The 19,372-nt window shown below is 42.2% G+C and overlaps 3 protein-coding genes across 8 annotated transcripts; 1 reads left to right on the forward strand and 2 right to left on the reverse strand.

The window, feature by feature from the left end:
• Positions 1-605: 605 nt before the first annotated feature.
• Positions 606-13,480, reverse strand: LOC136445350 (kelch-like protein 24). Of its 6 annotated transcripts, none has more exons than XM_066443313.1 (3): positions 13,341-13,419; positions 4,399-7,621; positions 606-3,424 (listed from the first exon to the last, which is right to left on the reverse strand). In XM_066443313.1, exon 3 carries the CDS (start codon positions 3,416-3,418, stop codon positions 1,700-1,702), a length of 1,719 nt encoding a protein of 572 aa, XP_066299410.1. In that variant the 5' UTR covers positions 3,419-3,424; positions 4,399-7,621; positions 13,341-13,419; the 3' UTR covers positions 606-1,699. The 6 variants fall into 6 exon arrangements, 2 of the variants coding, with proteins under 2 accessions (XP_066299410.1, XP_066299409.1); XM_066443312.1 differs by lacking the exon at positions 13,341-13,419 and adding an exon at positions 8,805-8,936; XR_010757400.1 differs by lacking the exon at positions 606-3,424 and adding an exon at positions 8,805-12,339 and having other exon boundaries at positions 5,282-7,621; positions 13,402-13,480.
• On the reverse strand, positions 6,652-7,615 carry LOC136445139 (kelch-like protein 3). The gene is made up of 2 exons (XM_066443000.1): positions 6,848-7,615; positions 6,652-6,705 (listed from the first exon to the last, which is right to left on the reverse strand). Exons 1-2 carry the CDS (start codon positions 7,613-7,615, stop codon positions 6,652-6,654), a joined length of 822 nt encoding a protein of 273 aa, XP_066299097.1.
• On the forward strand, positions 13,391-17,174 carry LOC136445349 (kelch-like protein 24). Its single transcript, XM_066443311.1, has 2 exons — positions 13,391-13,513; positions 14,967-17,174. Exons 1-2 carry the CDS (start codon positions 13,391-13,393, stop codon positions 16,686-16,688), a joined length of 1,845 nt encoding a protein of 614 aa, XP_066299408.1. The 3' UTR covers positions 16,689-17,174.
• The last annotated feature ends 2,198 nt before the right edge of the window (positions 17,175-19,372 follow it).

Genomic DNA, 19,372 nt, shown 5'->3' on the forward strand with positions numbered 1-19,372 from the left:
CTAATCATTCTTCTTTTTGCTGTTCTATGTCACTTGTAATAATTATTGAAGTCTTCAGCTTCAATAAGTTACATTTCAAAGAAACAACCTCGATACCTGAGTCTTTAAGTTACATTCTGAAATTAAAACTCAAGTATCCAGTTTGCTTATAGTGTCTTTAAATTGTGGTGCTTGACTCTCTTATTCAAACAAAGGCTCGTCTGTTCTTGTTACACCAAAACAGATAAAAACTTTTCTGCAGAATAGAGACAACCCTGAATTTTTCTTAATCCTCTCTGCAAAGAGAACTAGATCTGTTTATGTCTCACTTGTTTAAAGTTCATTTGTCTGTTTATACCTGGGCTAAAAGACGTGTCCAGTAGGAATAATCCCCGTCCAACTGACACGCCTGACAGGACTGCACCTGCTTTACCAGTTACTGCGAATCGTGAAATGTTTGCAGTAGTTTTCTGTATGCAGTTTTCTTGATCTTTAACCACACTATGAACATGCACTGTCTTACTAGTCTTTGACTCGTTGTGAAAGTCTGCTTGATATTTGGTGTGTGGATAGGTCATATATATTCATCAAAAGGTATACCAGAATCATAGAAACATCAAACGACATTTGTACCACTAGTATTGGCTTTATTCAATACCCCCCTATGCATTCTACTTAATTCAGCAACAAATTTCATGACAGTTGCACCAATCCTCATACAACATATTGTTAGCACCATCCTCATAACAAATTGTGAGTACCATCCTCATATTGTGAGTATCATCCAGTATTCCTCATATAATATGTTAGTACCATCCTCATATAACATATTGAGTACCATCCTCATATAACATATTGAGTACCATCCTATTACATATTGTGAGTTCCATCCTATAACATATCGTTAGTTCCATCCTCATATAACATATAATTGTGAATATCATTCTCATATAACATAATGTGAGTACCATCCTCATATAACATGTACCATCCTCATATAACATAATGTATCATCCTCATATAACATAATGTGAGTACCGTCCTCATAACATATTGTGAGTACCATCCTATAACTTATTGTTAGTACCATCCTCATATAACCTATTGAGTACTATCCTCATATAACATATTGTAAGTACCATCCTCATATAAAATAATGTGAGTACCATCCTCATATAACATAATGTGACTACCATCCTCATATAACATTGTGAGTACATACCTCATAAGTAATATCATAACTTATTATGATTACAACTAAGAAATGTCCATAAACCATAGGAATAGAGCTGGTATGGCTTGACAAAAATAAAGGGAAAAAAATTATGCTGCAGCAATATTGTGTTCAAACTAAAGCATTGAATAAAGGGCAACATGTCTTTTCACCAGCTTTTGTCTAGATTGGTGTTACAAAATTAATCTCTTTGCTTTGCTAGCTTCAGCAACTTAACTTAATTTGGACTACAAAATGAAATAATCTGTAATTTTACATTATGTAGTACCACTCTCTAAGAAAGGCATTCTTCAACCAAACTACATGTACATGTATATGATAACACCAGTATCCAATCTCTGAAAACGCATATTATCATAACCAGCTCATTTTGTATCCTTACATCTAGATCTATAATTTGCTGCCAATATTTCTTCCTTAACCTCCTTCTTGCTGAGGTAGCCCTTTGGCACCAAATTTACAGTATGCATGGGGGTAGGGAGCAGGTTAATGAACAGTTAATGTTAATTCTCTCCTAGCCATTGGTTCAAGCTTTGGTATTGTTACAGAGCAGTGTCCCCACAATGGAACAGGCAAAACTTTGGCAAAAATCATGGCATCACTGTTCACATTGTAACACTGCGAGTGAACTGTGAAGAAACACTTGTTGTTTTCTCTAGATTCCTCATGATAGCCACCAGTAATGAAGATCTCTGACCCACACACAGTGGCGCTACTTACAGCCCATGGATAAAGGAGTTCAGCCAATTCCTCATACAAATCTTCTTTAGGATTGTAGCACACAATGCAATCACCAACCAAGTAGATCTTAGTATTAACTGTGCATGCCGTTACAAATTTGTGCAGTAGACATGTTGGCAACGGTGCTGCAAATGCCCACTCATCTTGGTTGGGGTCGTAGCACTGAACAACATCAGTCATAACATCAGAGGCAATCTTACCACCAAATACATACATTTTCTGGCAACAAGAGGCTATGCCGAAATTGCTCACTGCCTGTTGAAGAGGTGCTACTGCGCTCCAACTGTTTGTATCCTCATTGTACACCTCAGTCGAGTCTCTCCAAACCCACTCAGAACTGGGATCTTCCTCACGAGCGACACCACCAACAACGTACACCTGTCCCTGCAACACTGCCATTCCATGACAACATCTTTCTGTCATCATTGCCCGCCAAGTCCAAGAGTTAAGAGATGGGTTGTATCGCCATACCTGCCGCATGTTATGAAAACCCCCTGTAACTATCACGTCATCCTCAACAGAGCATGCTGCAAATCCTCTGCTATTCTCAAGGAAAAATGGTAATGGCATTGTTTCAAGACAGTTGCCATAGAGGTCAAGTCTGTACATATTATCGGAATGTTCTTCTTCCTGACCATCTCCTGCTGTCATTCCACCAAGAACAAGAATTTCTCCCTGAAAAGTCTGACAAGATCTTGCCTGAATAGACTGATACTTCACCAGTTCCTTGAGTTTGGCAAACTTCTTGTCTTTCTCCACAATGTCCTTGAGGTAGCTCTGGTCCACATGTGCGAAGCGAACACATGCCAGCAGGTCCTTGAGGTGTCTTTGTCGTTCCTCAAGATCATGTTTTGCCCAAAGCATGACGGCCTCCATCACTTTTTCCTCTTTCTCAGCATGGAGGTCATCATCTGAGACATACATCTTCAGAAAGTCCACAGGTAGCTCTAAGAACTCCTCAGTCCAGCACACTTCTTCAAAACGTTTCAAAGCATAGCTTCTTGCCATTGCAGACAGATATGTACACAACAGCTTGTCTGCCAACACCCAAATTCCAAGACATGTTTCAGGAGTCAGAGATTGCATCAGGAAATCTTTGCAGTGGTATTCTACACACTCTATCTGCAGCATGTTGGCGGCCTCATACACCGTGCGGATGTTTTCAAAGGTGATAGCTATCTTGGATGTGTAGGCGTAGTCCACCAGCAGTTGTAGTGCCTCTGCACTCACCCCTCCTATTTCTATCTTGTCCATCTTGCTTTCGTTGTGGACTCCACAGAACATGGCCTTGAAGTAGTCGCCGAAGGCAGACAGGACCAGGCGATGACAGCGGATCTCTGTTCCTTCCGCACACAGGGTCACGTCAAACAGGTGACCCTCAGACCTCAGCTCCTGTAACCTCTGGAGGAACCACGGCGGATAACTCTCATCACCCTCGCGAGCAAGATAGCCGCCGTCATCCATGATTACCTGTTAAAGAGAAGGAAAATTGTTGCCAAAACACCACAATGATTATAATGCAGATTTGACTTTGTAAAGTGTCCTGACAACAAAAACTACAAGACAACATGGGGTGCACCAATTGCAAGTTGCATGTACAATATAATAAAGGACATAGTAGAGCAGATTCATTCCTGAAGCTAACCAACATCTTTCACACCACAGTCGTCCCTCAGTTAGACATCTGGAGCTGCGTTGTTCCTGTTTAGAACTTTTATTCAGTTGTGCATGTGACTTATACTAAGGACTCCTCAAGTGTTCAAGTTAAACAGATCATGTAACTGTCATTGTTGAAAGAAAAATAATAACAAAAGTCAAATGAGAGTTTATCTGTAATGGTAATTTACATGATAAAAATTTGATATGCTAGAGTGCATTTCATTATGGCTTTATTGTTTTGTTGTATGGAACTCATTAAAAATACAAACGGTGCTAATTATATAATCATTCACTTGGAACAACAGTGACCCATAATATCAATCATAACAAGAAACAAGGACTATAAATTTACTAGCCATCAATCTGTAACCTAGGGGGTTATAACCTCCTTGCTGCAACAATACCTCATATTTATTCATTGGTTCGGCTGACACAAGCCAGGGCTGCCCAACTAGCCTGAGGCTATTACAAAGGGCTAGCCCTGCTGACAAAGACCAATGAGGTTATATAAACCCTTGGGGTAACATTTAATCTAAAATGCCCACATGTTATCAAATAAACATGGGGCAAGTTCAGTACTGGTCCGGTGTAAACGGACCAGAATATACCCACCACTGGCCAGAAATTTATACCCAGCGGGTATATAATTTCCCGGTGTGTGCCCCCCTCCCCCAACAGTGCACTTCCAAACTAAATTGTTCGGCATTTATACATCATCCCTAAACTTTGAAAAACACAACTTGGGGCGTATAAAAGTGACGAATGAAAGATGACTTTATACTTACGCTTTTCTCGGGCAACCGATTTTATCTAACGAAAATGCAGATAAACTCTGCATGCAGTCCAAGCGCGAAGGCAAACGAGTGGAGTTGTCATGCTCAGTGCATTGTGGACCTTTGACCTGACCTCTGACCTGATCTCAATCTCTGTGGTCTGTGCGTTTGTGAGTGCGTTCAAACAAGATGTCTCAGAACGCTGTGGATTTATATTGTAGTTGTTATGTGCATTATGTAGCACCTTACATTTTAACCCCTAGTTCCAATTTTGAATAGTTCCTATTACATAAATTCGGGAGGTCCAAATCCGGGGAAGGGCATCCTAGTTGGAGCTGCAGTCGTCTTTCCGAAGGGACGTAAATGGGGGTCCCGGGATAAAGGAAGTAAAAAAAAAAAGGCAGATACTTCAGATGAACAATAATCCATTCGTCTCCATTACAAGATCTAACATGGCAGCCATGTACTCAGTAGTAGTCTATCTTCGTTGCCATGGCAACCGGTCCGCCTTGATCACCAGTTTTTGCTCTTCAGGTTAAACAATTGGTCGATTTATGGCGAATCTTCCAAGAGATTGTGTACAAATAGACCGGGTGATTATAAGTCGATAATCAGCTAAAATATCTATCAATCTGCAGGCTATACTGTAAAGGGGAAAATGTTCACAGAGGTTCTATGTTAACGGTCTCTGGCCTATTCACCATGAGCTTAAAACTATCGTGAAATTCTGCTTGATATTTAGTGTGTAGATAGTACTGGTACTCCTTCTTCACAGGGATGTAGAGGATATCATTGACACTAGTACTGTCATGGCCTCCCATGTATTCATGAACAGGGATGGCTAGGACAATGTGAAAGGAGATACTAATATAGAAACTGTAAACAACACTTGTACTACCGGTAGTGGCTATTTATTAGATTCTATGCATTCTGCTAAATTCTGCAACGACTCTTACAACATTTGCATTGGACATAGCCTGAGCACCAATCCTCATACAACATACCAAATCATTCTTATATAATGTATAATTCCATTTTGCACATTACAGGAACATGACTTATGGCCACTGTCAGTGACAAACAAACAAAATTACAACTTAGGACAGAATTCACTGAACTCAAAATAATCAGGCATGCTCCCCTGTAACAGAACATAAAGTACTTTCTAAGGCCATACATACCATATCCAACTTATTGCACCTTGCATTTTGAAAAAAAATAATAATAATGCCAAACTAAAAAATCAAATGAAAACAGAGTTAGCACTTAGCAATTACAAAAAGTCACTTTTCCTCTAATAAGAAACCACAAAATAATCATAACCTCTCTAAGTAGGAAGAATATCCATTCAGTTTAACACGTGTGGCAATCTCTGAAAATGATTATCATAACTTGCTGATTTACTATCTTTACATTTACTATTTGCTCAAGAAGATTTCTTCCTTAACCTCCTCCCTGCCGAAGTAGCCCTTTGGCACCAACTTTGCACTGGATATGGGGTTAGGCAGCAGGGAGAAGGTTAATGGAAACTGAATTCTCCTCTAGCCGTTGGTCCTAACTTTGGTATTGTTACAGAGCAGTGTCCCCACAGTGGGATGGGCAACATTGGGGCTGTAACGATGGCATCACTGTTCACATTGTAACACTTTGACGAAACTGGTGGGACACCCTTGAACTCTTCTCTAGTATCATAAAGATAGCCACCAGTAATAAAGATCTCTGACCCACACACAGTGGCGCTACTTAGAGGCCACGGAAAAGGTAGTGCAGTCAATTCCTCATACAAGTCTTCTTTAGGATTGTAGCACACAATGCAATCAAAGACCAAGTAGATCTTAGCATTAACTGTACATGCTGCAATGGATGTTGTGCCTGTTAGCAATGGCGCTGCAAATGTCCACTCATCTTGGGTGGGGTCGTAGCACTGAACAACATCAGTTACTCCATCAGAGGCAATCTTACCACCAAATATGTAAATTTTCTCGCAACAAGAGGCTATGCCAAAATGGCTGACTGCCTGTTTAAGAGGTGCTACTGCGTTCCAACTGTTTGTGTCCTCGCTGTACACCTCAGTCGAGTCTCTCCAAACCCACTCAGAACTGGGATCTTCCTCACGAGCGACACCACCAACAACATAGACCTGTCCCTGCAACACTGCCATTCCATGACAACATCGTGCTGTCATCATTGCCCGCCAAGTCCAAGAGTTAAGAGATGGGTTGTACCTCCATACTTGACGCATGCTATGAAAACCCCCTGTAACTATCACGTCACCTCCAACAGCGCATGCTGCAAATCCGCTGCTATTCTCCAGGAAAACTGGTAACGGGATTATTTCAAGACAGTTGCCATAGAGGTCAAGTCTGTACATATTATCGGAATGTTCTTCTTCCTGACCACGTTCTGCTGTCATTCCACCGAGAACAAGAATTTCTCCCTGAAAAGTCTTACAAGATCTTGCCTGTATACATGCAGATTGATTCTTCATCAGTTCCTTGAGTTCTGTCAACTCCTTGTCTGTCTCTGAAATGTCCTTAAGGTAGCTCTGGTCGACTTGTGAAAAGCGAACACATGTCAGGAGGTCCTTAAGGTGTTTTTGTCGTTCCTCAACATCATGTTTTGCCCAGAGCATGACGGCCTTGATAACGTCTTCTTCTTTCTCAGCATGGAGGTCATCATCTGAGACGTACGTCTTCAGAAAGTCCACAGGCAGCTCTAGGAACTCCTCAGTCATGCACACTTCTTGGAAATGTTTCAAAGCCCTGCTTCTTGCCATTGCAGACAATTTTTTACACAACAGCTTGTCTGCCAGTACCCATGTTCCAAGACATGTTTCATGATGCAGGGATCGCATCAGGAAATTTTCGCAATGGTATTCTACACACCGTATCTGCAGCATGTTGGCGGCCTCATACACCGTGTGGATATTTTCATCAGTAATGGCTATCTTGGATGTGTAGGCGTAGTCCACCAGCAGTTGTAGTGCCTCTGCACTCACCCCTCCTATCTCTATCTTGTCCATCTTGCTCTCGTTGTGGACTCCACAGAACATGGCCTTGAAGTAGTCGCCGAAAGCAGACAGGATCAGGCGATGACAGCGGATCTCTGTTCCTTCTGCACACAGGGTCACATCAAACAGGTGACCCTCGGACCTCAGCACCTGTAACCTCTGGAGGAAGCAGGGCAGATACTCCTCATCACCCTCATACACAATAGGATAGTCACCCATGACGACCTGAAAAAGAGAAATAAATTATATGTCGTTTGGTCAAAAAATGCCAGAGTTGAATCAATTTGAAGATTTGGCAGGAGGAGAAGAAGAACATGAACAAAAACAATATATTTCACTCCTTCCATATCCCTGGTATGGGGACTGGGGAGTGAAATATAATCATAACAAAAATCAAGAAGGACTAAAATGTTAACTAGCTAATAAATACCTACTATAATGTTACCTCATATGCCTAAGTAAGGGTACATTCAATTTTAGAATATTACATGTTAGATGTTATAAGCTAGTTTGTGGTTGCTACTTCGCATGTGCAGTGTCAAAGGTAAAGGCCCAGAGACGTAAAGAAAAGCCGTCGGGGCATTGTTATGCAAATCAAGACAATGTCCCCGCGAGCACTGTTTACAAGCCGGGGGCCTTCACCTGTGACACTGCACATGCGTAGTAGCAACCGTGAACTAGCTTATTGTTTTGTTGTATGGAACTCTTTAAAGGAATACAAACATTGCTAATTGTGCACTTGGAAATTGAAACAGCAGGTTATACAATATCAATCATAACAAAAATCAAGAAGGACTTTATGTTATGCCAAGGAGGTTATGGTTATGCCTAAGGGTACATCAATTCTTAATAGAATATAACATGTTCGATGTTATTAGATGAGCAAAGAGGCATGCCCACTAGTAGTACATTGCGGCCATTCCGGCCAGATGTTCTTCTTTAACATCAAAAAGTATCAGTATGAAAGATATACATTGATTGTAGGGGTATTGGATGCCGTCTATTGGTATTTTTGTTTGTGTGGAACATATCGGAAGCCCACCATGTTTATTGTCGCCCATAACACAACAAATTGGATATTTGCTGCGCCGCATATCAACGACTTTAAACATGAATCATTGTACTCGTTGTACACGTTGCTCAATATTGCTACGTTCTACACTTATGTTGGAGCAAGCAGTCGCCGTAAACGCCAAGTTGATCTTTATCTGGTGGTCCCCGCCGCCGCAGTCGGCTTGAAAACCAGCAAAATTCGTGAAAATTATTACTAACAGCAAGGATGTTAAAAGAGCCTATAGTCTGCCCCCCTCCCCCAACAGTGCACTTCCAAAAGTTAGGCATCTATACATCCCTAAACGCAACTTGTGGCGCAAAACGTGTCGCATATTAAATATGACTCTATACTTACTATACTTACGCTTTTCTCTGCTCAGGGAAATGGTTTTATGTAACGAAAAAGCCGAGATGTACCTAGCTGTGCGGAGAGACGCCAGTCACTCGAGTTGGCGTGCGCAGTGGGTTGTGGGACTTTGACCTGACCTCTGACCTGACCTGAATCAAGGAGAGGTGTTTCAACAGCGTGTGTGCGTTTGTGAGTGCGTTCAAACAAAATGTGGATTTGTTATGTAGTTATTACGTAGTGTGGCTCAATTGGTAACAGCCTTACAGTTTAGCTCCTGGCTCAAATTAGTTGCTAACTCAATAAACTGGTAGCCCGGTCCGAACCCGGGGAAGGGCATCCTGGTTGGAGCTGCATTCGTCTTACGGAAGGGACGTTTAAACTGGCGGTACCGTGATCGAGGAGGTGCCTCGAGCAAGATAAAATGCACGACTGAGCTTCAGCCTTAGATTAACAAATTGAACAATACATTCGTCTCCATGACAACGCACCATTTACACAGGAGTAGTCTATTTTTGTTGTCATGGCAACCGGACGGCCTTGACGCAATGACCAGTTTTTGCTATTCAGTTTAAACAATTGGTCGATTTACAGTGAATCTTCCAAGAGATTGCGTACCAATAGACCGGGTGATTATAAGTGGATAATCAGCTAAATACCTACTGTAAATGCAGAAATGTTCGCGGTGGTTTTATGCTCACGGTTTTCGCGGCAACCGTTTCACCGCGAACTTAAAACCACTGTCATGGCCTCCCATGTATTCATCCACAGGGATGGCTAGAACAATGTAAAAGGACATACTAAAATAGAAACTGAAAACAACACTTGTACTGGTGGCTATTTATTAGATTCTACACGTTCTGCTAAATTCAGCAACAACCCTTACAACATTAATGCGTTGGACTCTGCCTGGGTACCAATTCTTATACAACACATTGTTTGGCTAATTCTCATACAATGCATTCCTTTAATTTTGCACATTAAAGGACCATGAGGGTTTGGCCACTGTCTGTGACAAATAAACAAAATTACAACTTAAGACAGACTTCACTGAACTCAAAATAATTAGGCATGCTCCCATGCAACAGAACATAAAGTACTGAAATGCTTTAGGGCATTTCTGCTTCTTGGATATTGAAAAAAAAATGCTAAACTAAAAAAAAGCAGATGAGAACCAAGTTGGAGGTGACAGGCTGAGCATTTTTTTTTATATTGTAGTCAGATTCAAACTTTCCTTCCTCTACTCATTTTCCTGTTGTCCTTTTTGCTAGATCTTTACTTAGGGAATGAACTGGTATGGCTTTACAGCAATAAGAAATCATAAGCATATACTGTAGTGATATTTTGTTCAAACTGAAGCATCAATTATGAAGAAGCTTAAGTCTAGACTGGTGTTGCAAAACTCAAATTAGAAATACAAAATCAATATCACAAATGCAGTCTGCAACATTAACATACTTAGGACTACCAAATGAAAACATCTGTCATTTTACATCATGGTACATGTATTACCTCTTTCTAGGAATTTAGGTATTCTTCAACAAAAGTATAATACCAACATTAGTCCTGAGCAGAGTATTGAAAAGTCACTTTTCCTCATATAATAAGATACCACAAAATAATTATAACCTCTGAAGAATATCCATTCAGTTTCACATGTGTGGTAATCTCTGAAAATGCATATCATCATAACCTGCTGATTTATCATCTTTACATCTACAAGATTTCTTCCTTAACATTCTCCCTGCTGAAGTAGCCTTTGTATTGGTTATGGGGTTATTCAACAGGGCGAAGCTTAAGGTTAATTAATACTTAATTCTCTTCTAACCATTAGTCCGAGCTTTGGTATTGTTACAGAGCAGTGTCCCCACAGTGGGACGGGCAAAACGTTTCCTACGATCATGGCATCACTGTTCACATTGTAACACTGAATACTACACGTGGAGAAACCCTTGTGGTCTTCTCTAGGTTCCTCATGATAGCCACCAGTAATGAAGATCTCTGACCCACACACAGTGGCGCTACTTTGAGTCCATGGAAAATGGAGTCCAGCCAATTCCTCATACAAGTCTTCTTTAGGATTGTAGCACACAATGCAATCACTGACCAAGTAGATCTTAGAATTAACTGTACATGCTGTTGTACATATTGTGCCTGTTGGCAATGGCGCTGCAAATGTCCACTCATCTTGGGTGGGGTCGTAGCACTGAACAACATCAGCAACATCAGTCACTCTATCAATGGCAATCTTACCACCAAATACATACATTTTCTCGCAACAACTGGCTATGCTGAAATGGCTGACTGCCTGTTTAAGAGGTGCTAAAGCGTTCCAACTGTTTGTCTCATCATTGTACACCTCAGTCGAGTCTCTCAAGAACACCTCCAAATTGGGAACGGTCTCGTAAGCGATACCACCAACAACATAGACCTGTCCCTGCAACACTGCCATTCCATGATAGCATCGTCCCATCCCTAAGGATGCCAGCCCAGCCCAAGAGTTAAGAGATGGGTTGTACCTCCATGCTTGCTGTATGTTGTAAAACCCCCCTGTAACTATCACCTCACCCCCAACAGAGCATGCTGCAAATCCACTGGTCTTCTCAAGGAAAAATGGTAACGGCATTGTGTCAAGACAGTTACCATAGAGATCAAGTCTGTACATATTCTCAGAACTTTCTTCTCCTTCCTGACCAATTTTTTCTGCTGTCCATCCATCGAGAACAAGAATTTCCCCCTGAAAGGTCTGACAAGATCTTGCCTGAATACATTGATCCTTCATCAGTTCTTCGAGTTCTGGAATCTCTGCAAACTCCTTGTCTGTCTCTGTAATGTCCTTGAGGTAGCTCTGGTCCACATGTTGGAAGCGAACACATGTCAGGAGGTCCTTGAGGTGTTTTTGTCGTTCTTCAAGATCGCGTCTTGCCCAGAGCATGATGGCTTCTATTACTGCTTCCTCTTTCTCAGCATGAAGGTCATCATCTGAGACATACGTCTTCAGAAAGTCCACAGGCAGCTCTAAGAACTCCTCAGTCATGCACACTTTTTGGAAATATTTCAAAGCGTAGCTTTTTGCCATCGCAGACAAATATGTACACGAAACCTTGTCTGCCAGTACCCATATTCCAAGACATGTTTCAGGACCTAGGCTTTGATTCAGGAAAATTTCGCACTGGCGTTCGAGCCACCCTATCTGCAGCATGTTGACTGCTTCATACAGTGGCTGGATGTTTTCAAAAGTGATGGTTATCTTGGACGTGTAGGCAAAGTCCACCAGCAGTTGTAGTGCCTCTGCACTCACCCCTCCTATCTCTATCTTGTCCATCTTGCTCTGGTTGTGGACTCCACAGAACATGGCCTTGAAGTAGTCGCCGAAGGCAGACAGGACCAGGCGATGACAGCGGATCTCCGTTCCTTCCGCACACAGGGTCACGTCAAACAGGTGACCCTCTGACCTCAGCTCCTGTAACCTCTGGAGGAAGCAGGGCGAATACTCATCATACTTATCACCCTCATACTCAAGATGATAGTCACCCATGATGGCCTGAAAAGGAAAATACAACACATGAATAATAATTTGCATATTTGTGATGTCATGTTTCTTCTCTTTCAAAGGTGGCGCTACAAGGCACTCAGCGTGATAGATATTAGACTATAGAGATTGGGAGCCAGGGACAAGAGAGATTTGGTGCCAACACTATACCGGGCATGTGACCTCGCTTGGTCAAAGGGGTTATCGTGTAAGCGCGAGGGGTCTGTTATCCAGGCTTGGGGGGACTATGAGGGGGACAAGAAATCATTAGTTTAATACCCTGCAGCTGATACCACCTTCAGTCGAGGAATGATTTGACAGCATTTACAACTTGAAAGCAGCCGGCTATATTGTCTTTGCATTGTTGTCTTCTGGTGTCAGCTCAATAGGAAAACAATGATAATGTTGATAATACAAGCCCACTCGGAGATTCAAGTACGCATGTGCAGTGTCAAAGGTGACATTTGTAAACGGTTGTCTCAACATTGTCTCGATTGGAGTAGTATAGAGTAGAGCAGAGTAGAGTCGATTCTTCAGTCAGGTAGGATTTGCATAACAATGCCCAGACCGTTTGTTCACATCTCAGGGGCAATGCACTTTGACACTGCACATGCATACTCGAATCTCCGAGTGGGCTTACTGCACTCGGAAATAATGTTTGGGACAGCAATATAAAATATATCTATGATAATATCCATCAGCATCATACAGAAAAATTGTCGTCGATTTATTTCATAATTTTACATGTACGAGTATTTAGAATAACAAGGCGCAAGTTCGGTACTGGACCGATGTGATGGACCAGACTATACCCCTGGCCAGATTATACCCAGGTATGTTCCAACCAGAGGTGTATAATTCCGTGGCCTCCTGGCCAGCTTCACCGTATGCTGGTGCCCCCCTCCCCCAACAGTGCACTTCACCTCCGCCTCGGTTAGTTTGGCATCCCAAACATTGTCTCTACACAACTTCTGACGTAAAAAGTGTCGCATTACAGATGACTTTATACTTACGCCTTTCTGGCTCAGGCAAACGATTGTATTTGACTAAATTTAAAGCGGAGATGTACAATACCCTGTGCAGTACAGAAACTGTTGATTGGGGTCAGGTCAGGGGTCAGGTCAAAATTCCCACAACACACTGCGCATGTACCGGCCGTGATTTGCGCGGGAACTGCACCGTGGGGGTACGTCTCCGCATCTTCGTCAGATAAAACCATTTGCCTGAGCGTAAGTGTAGAGTCATCTGTAATACTGCACGTTATACTCCCCAAGTTGTGATTTTCAAAGTTTAGGGATGTCGAAATGCCAAAACTAACCTGTATTTTGAAGTGCACTGTTGGGGGAGGGGGGCAGACTATATCAGTGCGCGTGCGTGTAGCAGATTCATCAACATGTTGATGTTGGCTGCCAAACCCCAAAGAAGAAGAAAGAAGTAGCTGGCCAGAAAAAAATATATACCCCTAGGCCAGAAGAGACGCGGGTATATTCTGGCCAGTGGTGTATTTTGGTCCATTTACACCAGTACTGAACTTGCCCCTTGTTTATCTCATTACTAATACATGTAAGAAGATTCTAAAATCAAATCAAGGCCATTTTTTAATGATACTGATATGGACTACCATCATGCTGCTGTCCCTATTTCCAAGTACAATAGTATTGTTTATTGATCTATGGAGCTCCATAGAACAACAAATACAAAAATAATGGAAGCCACGCTTAAATTGTAAATAGTGCATATGAATAAGCCCACCCGGAATTTTGAGTATGCATTTGCAGTGTCAAAGGTAAAAGCACCGGAGACATAAACAAAACCCGCCTGGGCATTGTTATGCAAATCTAGACAATGTCGAGACGAGAACTGTTTACAAGTCAGGGGCTTTCATCTTTGACACTGCACATGTGTAGTCGAAATTCCAACCGGGCTTATTAAACTAATAATTTCTTCCCTCAAACCCTTGTTATTTCCAGGCATTTCTGCTTGAGGCCTTCTTGGTTTAGTATCCAATATGATTCTCTGTGAAGTTGGTGTTGAAGTATGTACCTATATATATACATAACTTTATATATAACTGTAAAAAAAAGGTAGCAATAATGAGTTATGCAGATTCAAGCGGTGATCAATAAGTTCTAAGTCCAACCCAGAAATAAGGTGCACAACTCAAATTTTGGAGCTTAATTATAAAGCCTTATATGAATGTCTTACTCGCTCCAATAGATTAGTCAGCCGTAGGGGCAGCAAAGCGTTTACCCTGGTATCCAGAGCAATTATACCGAGCATGGACCTACATCGGCCCGCGCCCGGAGCTTCCTCGGGACCTACCCTCCCACTGGCCCGACAACGTACCCCGCCCCACTTCCCGCTAGCCAAACAAGATTCTTTGGCTAGCGGATAGTGGGGCGGGGTAGATCTTCGGGGGAGCGGAAGGGTAGGCCCGGGTAACTCGGAGCGCGGACCGGTACATATGCTCTGGATTCCAGGGTACAAAGCGTTCTCCACTGCTGGCAATCTTCTGCCAGTCTCAGGCCTCCCAAATGTCTAACACCATCTGTTACCTTTGAAAGAGAAGAAACATCAAATCACAGACATCCAAATTATTATCATTGTGTTTTAGCAACAGTTTTTCTTCTCATTACCAGGCCAGCATGGATGACGGCGGCTATCTTGCACATGAGGGTAATCAGGAGTATCCACCCTGGTTCCTCCAGAGGTTACAGGAGCTGAGGTCCGAGGGTCACCTGTTTGACGTGACCCTGTGTGCTGAAGGAACGGAGATCCGCTGTCATCGCCTGGTCCTGTCTGCCTTCGGGGACTACTTCAAGGCCATGTTCTGTGGAGTCCACAACGAGAGCAAGATGGACAAGATAGAGATAGGAGGGGTGAGTGCAGAGGCACTGCAACTGCTGGTGGACTACGCCTACACATCCAAGATAGCCATCACTGATGAAAACATCCACACGGTGTATGAGGCCGCCAACATGCTGCAGATAGAGTGTGTAGAATACCATTGCGAAGATTTCCTGATGCAATTACTGAATCCTGAAACATGTCTTGGAACATGGGTACTGGCAGACAAGCTTTTGTGTAAAAATTTGTCTGCAATGGCAAGAACCTGGGCTTTGAAACATTTTGAAGAAGCGTGCATGTCTGAGCATTTTCTAGAGCTGCCTCTGGACTTTCTGAAGACGTATGTCTCCGATGATGACCTTCATGCTGAGAAAGAAGGAGACGTGATCAAGGCCATCATGCTTTGGGCAAGACATGATCTTGGGGAACGACAAACACACCTCAAGGACCTCCTGACATGTGTTCGCTTCTCACATGTTGACCAGAGCTACCTAAAGGACATTTTAGAGACAGACAAGGAGTTTGCGGAACTCAAGGAACTCATGAAGAATCAATCTGCATGTGTACAGGCAAGATCTTGTCAGACTTTTCAGGGAGAAATTCTTGTTCTCGGTGGAATGACAGCAGAAGGTGGTCAGGAAGAAGAACATTCCAATAATATGTACAGACTTGACCTCTATGGCAACTGTCTTGAAACAATCCTGTTACCAGTTTTCCTGGAGAATAGCAGCGGATTTGCAGCATGCGCTGTTGGAGGTGACGTGATAGTTACAAGGGGTTTACTTAACTTGACCACAGTATGGAGGTACAACCCATCTCTTAACTCTTGGACTTGGCTTGCATCCCTAGGGACAGAACGATGTTATCATGGAATGGCAGTGTTGCAGGGACAGGTGTACGTTGTTGGTGGTGTTGCTTATGAGGCCGAGCCCATTTCTGACTGGGTTTTGAGAGACTCGACTGAGGTGTATAGTGAGGAGACAAACAGCTGGAGTGCAGTAGCACCTCTTAAACAGGCAGTTAGCAATTTCGGCATGACCTCTTGTTGCGAGAAAATGTATGTATTTGGTGGTAAGATTGCCATTGATGGAGTGACTGATGCTGTTCAGTGCTACGACCCCACCCAAAATGAGTGGACATTTGCAGCGCCATTGCCAACAGGCACAATATGTACAACGGCATGCTCAGTTAATTCTAAGATCTACTTGGTGAGTGATTGCATTGTGTGCTACAATCCTAAAGAAGACTTGTATGAGGAATTGGCTGAACTACCTTTTTCGTGGCCTCTAAGTAGCGCCACTGTGTGTGGGTCGGAGATCTTCATTACTGGTGGCTATCTTTATGATACTAGAGAAGACCACAAGGGTGTCCCTCCAGTTTCGTCACAGTGTTACAATGTGAACAGTGATGCCGTGGTTCTAGCCCCAATGTTGCCCATCCCACTGTGGGGACACTGTTCTGTAACAATACCAAAGCTCGGACCAACGGCTAGAGGAGAATTAAGTATTCATTAACCTGCTCCCTGCTGCCTATCCCCATATCCAGTGCAAAGTTGGTGCCAAAGGGCTACTTCGGCAGGGAGGAGGTTAAGGAAGAAATTTTCCTGAGCAAATAGTAAATGTAAAGATAGTAAATCAGCAGGTTATGATGATATTTATTTTCAGAGATTGCCACACATGTTAAACTGAATGGATATTCTTACTACTTAGAACGGTTATGATTATTTTGTGGTATCTTAGAAGAGGAAAAATGACTGGTGTTGATATTATACTTTGGTTGAAAATACTCAAATTCTTAGAGAGTGGTGGCACATGATGTAAAAAGACAGATGTTTTCATTTGGTAGTCTAAAGTAAACTAATGTTGCTGAAGCCTTAAGTTAGCAGTGTCAAAGAGATTAATTTTGCGGCGCCAATCAAGACATAAGCTGGTGAAAGATCTTGTGCCATCTTAATAGGTGATGCCTAAGTTTGAACAAAATATCACTACAGTATTACAGTATATGTTTATGCTTTCTTCTTTTTGTCACACTCTACCTGTTCATTCCCGAGTAAGATCTAGCAAGGAGGACAACTGGAAAATGAGTGCAGGAAGGAAGGTTTGAATCAGACTACAATCACACACAAACTGCACAGACTGTCACCCCCAACTCTGTATTCATCTGATTTTTGGCAACGCTTCAGGAGCGCGCCAAACAGTTATATTATGTATTTAGTTGCAGAGAATCCCGCACATTGCCGCTATGCCGAGGTTGGTATTTGTGGAATGTTACTCGCACGCGCAGTAGTGACCAGCCTGAGATTCTAAAAGTCCTCTTTGGAACAAGAGAAGAACTCTTTTTTTTTCAGGATTTAGGGAAAGTCATGCCTATACACCTTTCTCACGCGGCAGACATGATAGAATGAAGACGAGGCCAATGAGGCAAAGAAGCAAAAATAATGTACAGATTTAGTTTTCCTCCTAAATCACATTAAGTTTTAAAATATGATATCCAAGTATCAATATTACAACTAATGCAAAGTACAAAAAAGATGCAGCAATTTAGAGCTTCGTTGACCGATCCCATAGTCTCCGCCCTCCTCTGTCAGAGCGTAGAAATGCAAAATAAAAACATAGAAATGCAAATATTTGACGGTCATGCAGCCACTTCCTCCTTGGTCGATTCTCTAATTATCAGGTAATCATTGGCTAAACTGGTAATTGTGATTGACAGTTAGGATCGGTCAAATGTTTGCCACAAGGGCCTCGTTTTCATTCTATCATGGCCGCCGCGTGAGAAAGGTCTATTGCACTGTGGGGAAAGTATATGGATTTGTATTCCTGATCTCTGTTTAGAAATTACAGTCACCGATGTGTTAACTCAACCACTAATGCTGTCTCTCTGGTAGAGCATTTCTCAGAATGGAGCTCCGGGCAATTAGCCTGTCTAGAGGATCGTTTGAATCAAGGATTCGAATTCATCAATAACTTAGTGGAAATTTCAAAATGTCTGTTGGCTGTCCAATAATAAGTAGACACATTTTAACCTTTAGCCACACGGCCTGGCACCTTAGTTGCAATGTGTCAAAACATAGCTTAAAAATGTCAATCACCACTTACATATAGCAACTCAATCGTTGCCATGGCAATACGTTTTATCGCCTTTCTTGTTTAGTTTGGCATTATTATTTTTTTCAAAATTCAAGAAGCAACAAATTACGTATGGACTAAGATGTTCTGTTACAGGGGAGCATGGCTGATTATTTTGAGTTCAGTGAATTCTGTCCTGAGTTGTACTAGTAAACGAAAATGTGGAAAGATAAGAATCCTCACACACGATCGAGCTGGCATGCGCAGTGCGTTGTGGGACCTTTGACCTAACCTCTGACATGACCTGACCTTAACAGGTGGTGTTTACAGCGTCTGTGCGTTTGTGAGTGCGTTTAAACAAAATGTCTTGAAACGTTGTGGATTTATAATGTAGTTGGTACGTAATGTAGCTCAATTGGTAGCAGCATTACAGTTATTAGTTGTCTGATGATGGTACATGGGAGACCCCGGTCCGAATCCGGGGAAGGGAGCCTGGTTGGAGTTGCATTCGTCTTTCGAAAGGGACGTAAAATGGAGGTCCTGTGATCATGGACATGCATTACAACAGCCTCATTACTCGTTGCCATGACAACCGGCCCACCCTTATGTTATCACTAATCTGTGCTATTCAGGTGAAACGATTGGTCGATTTAAGGTAAATTTTCCAAGAGATTGTGTACGAATGGACAGGGTGATTAAAGTCGATAATTAGCTACTTAAGTATCAGCCTTCGGGCTATATCTTCAACAGGTGTTAGGATCAGTATTATCTGCGTATAAACGTATAAAGGAAGGCAACGTGCAGTACTAATTACCAAGCAATATGGCTTCTACTTGTCGTTGGACGTCTTTTCGTAATAGCTTGAACTTGGCGATACCGGTAAATCATAAAATACTCATGATTTGCTGAACGTTTTCGGAAGAAAGGAAAACACAGAACGCACACATTGCAGAAAAACTTCTTTTTTTTTCATCTTCCACTTTATACATAGATTTACGAAATTCTTTTCCTCGGACAATTAGTAACGTTACATGTATTATCCATATAATCAACGATGATGAATTGACCAGGGCGTGCCAAGTACATAGCGACTCAGAGAAGTTGCCAGCTGCAGTGCCGAGATTGACATG

Source organism: Branchiostoma lanceolatum, chromosome 11 (genome assembly GCF_035083965.1).
Source record: "Branchiostoma lanceolatum isolate klBraLanc5 chromosome 11, klBraLanc5.hap2, whole genome shotgun sequence".
NCBI lineage: Eukaryota > Metazoa > Chordata > Leptocardii > Amphioxiformes > Branchiostomatidae > Branchiostoma > Branchiostoma lanceolatum.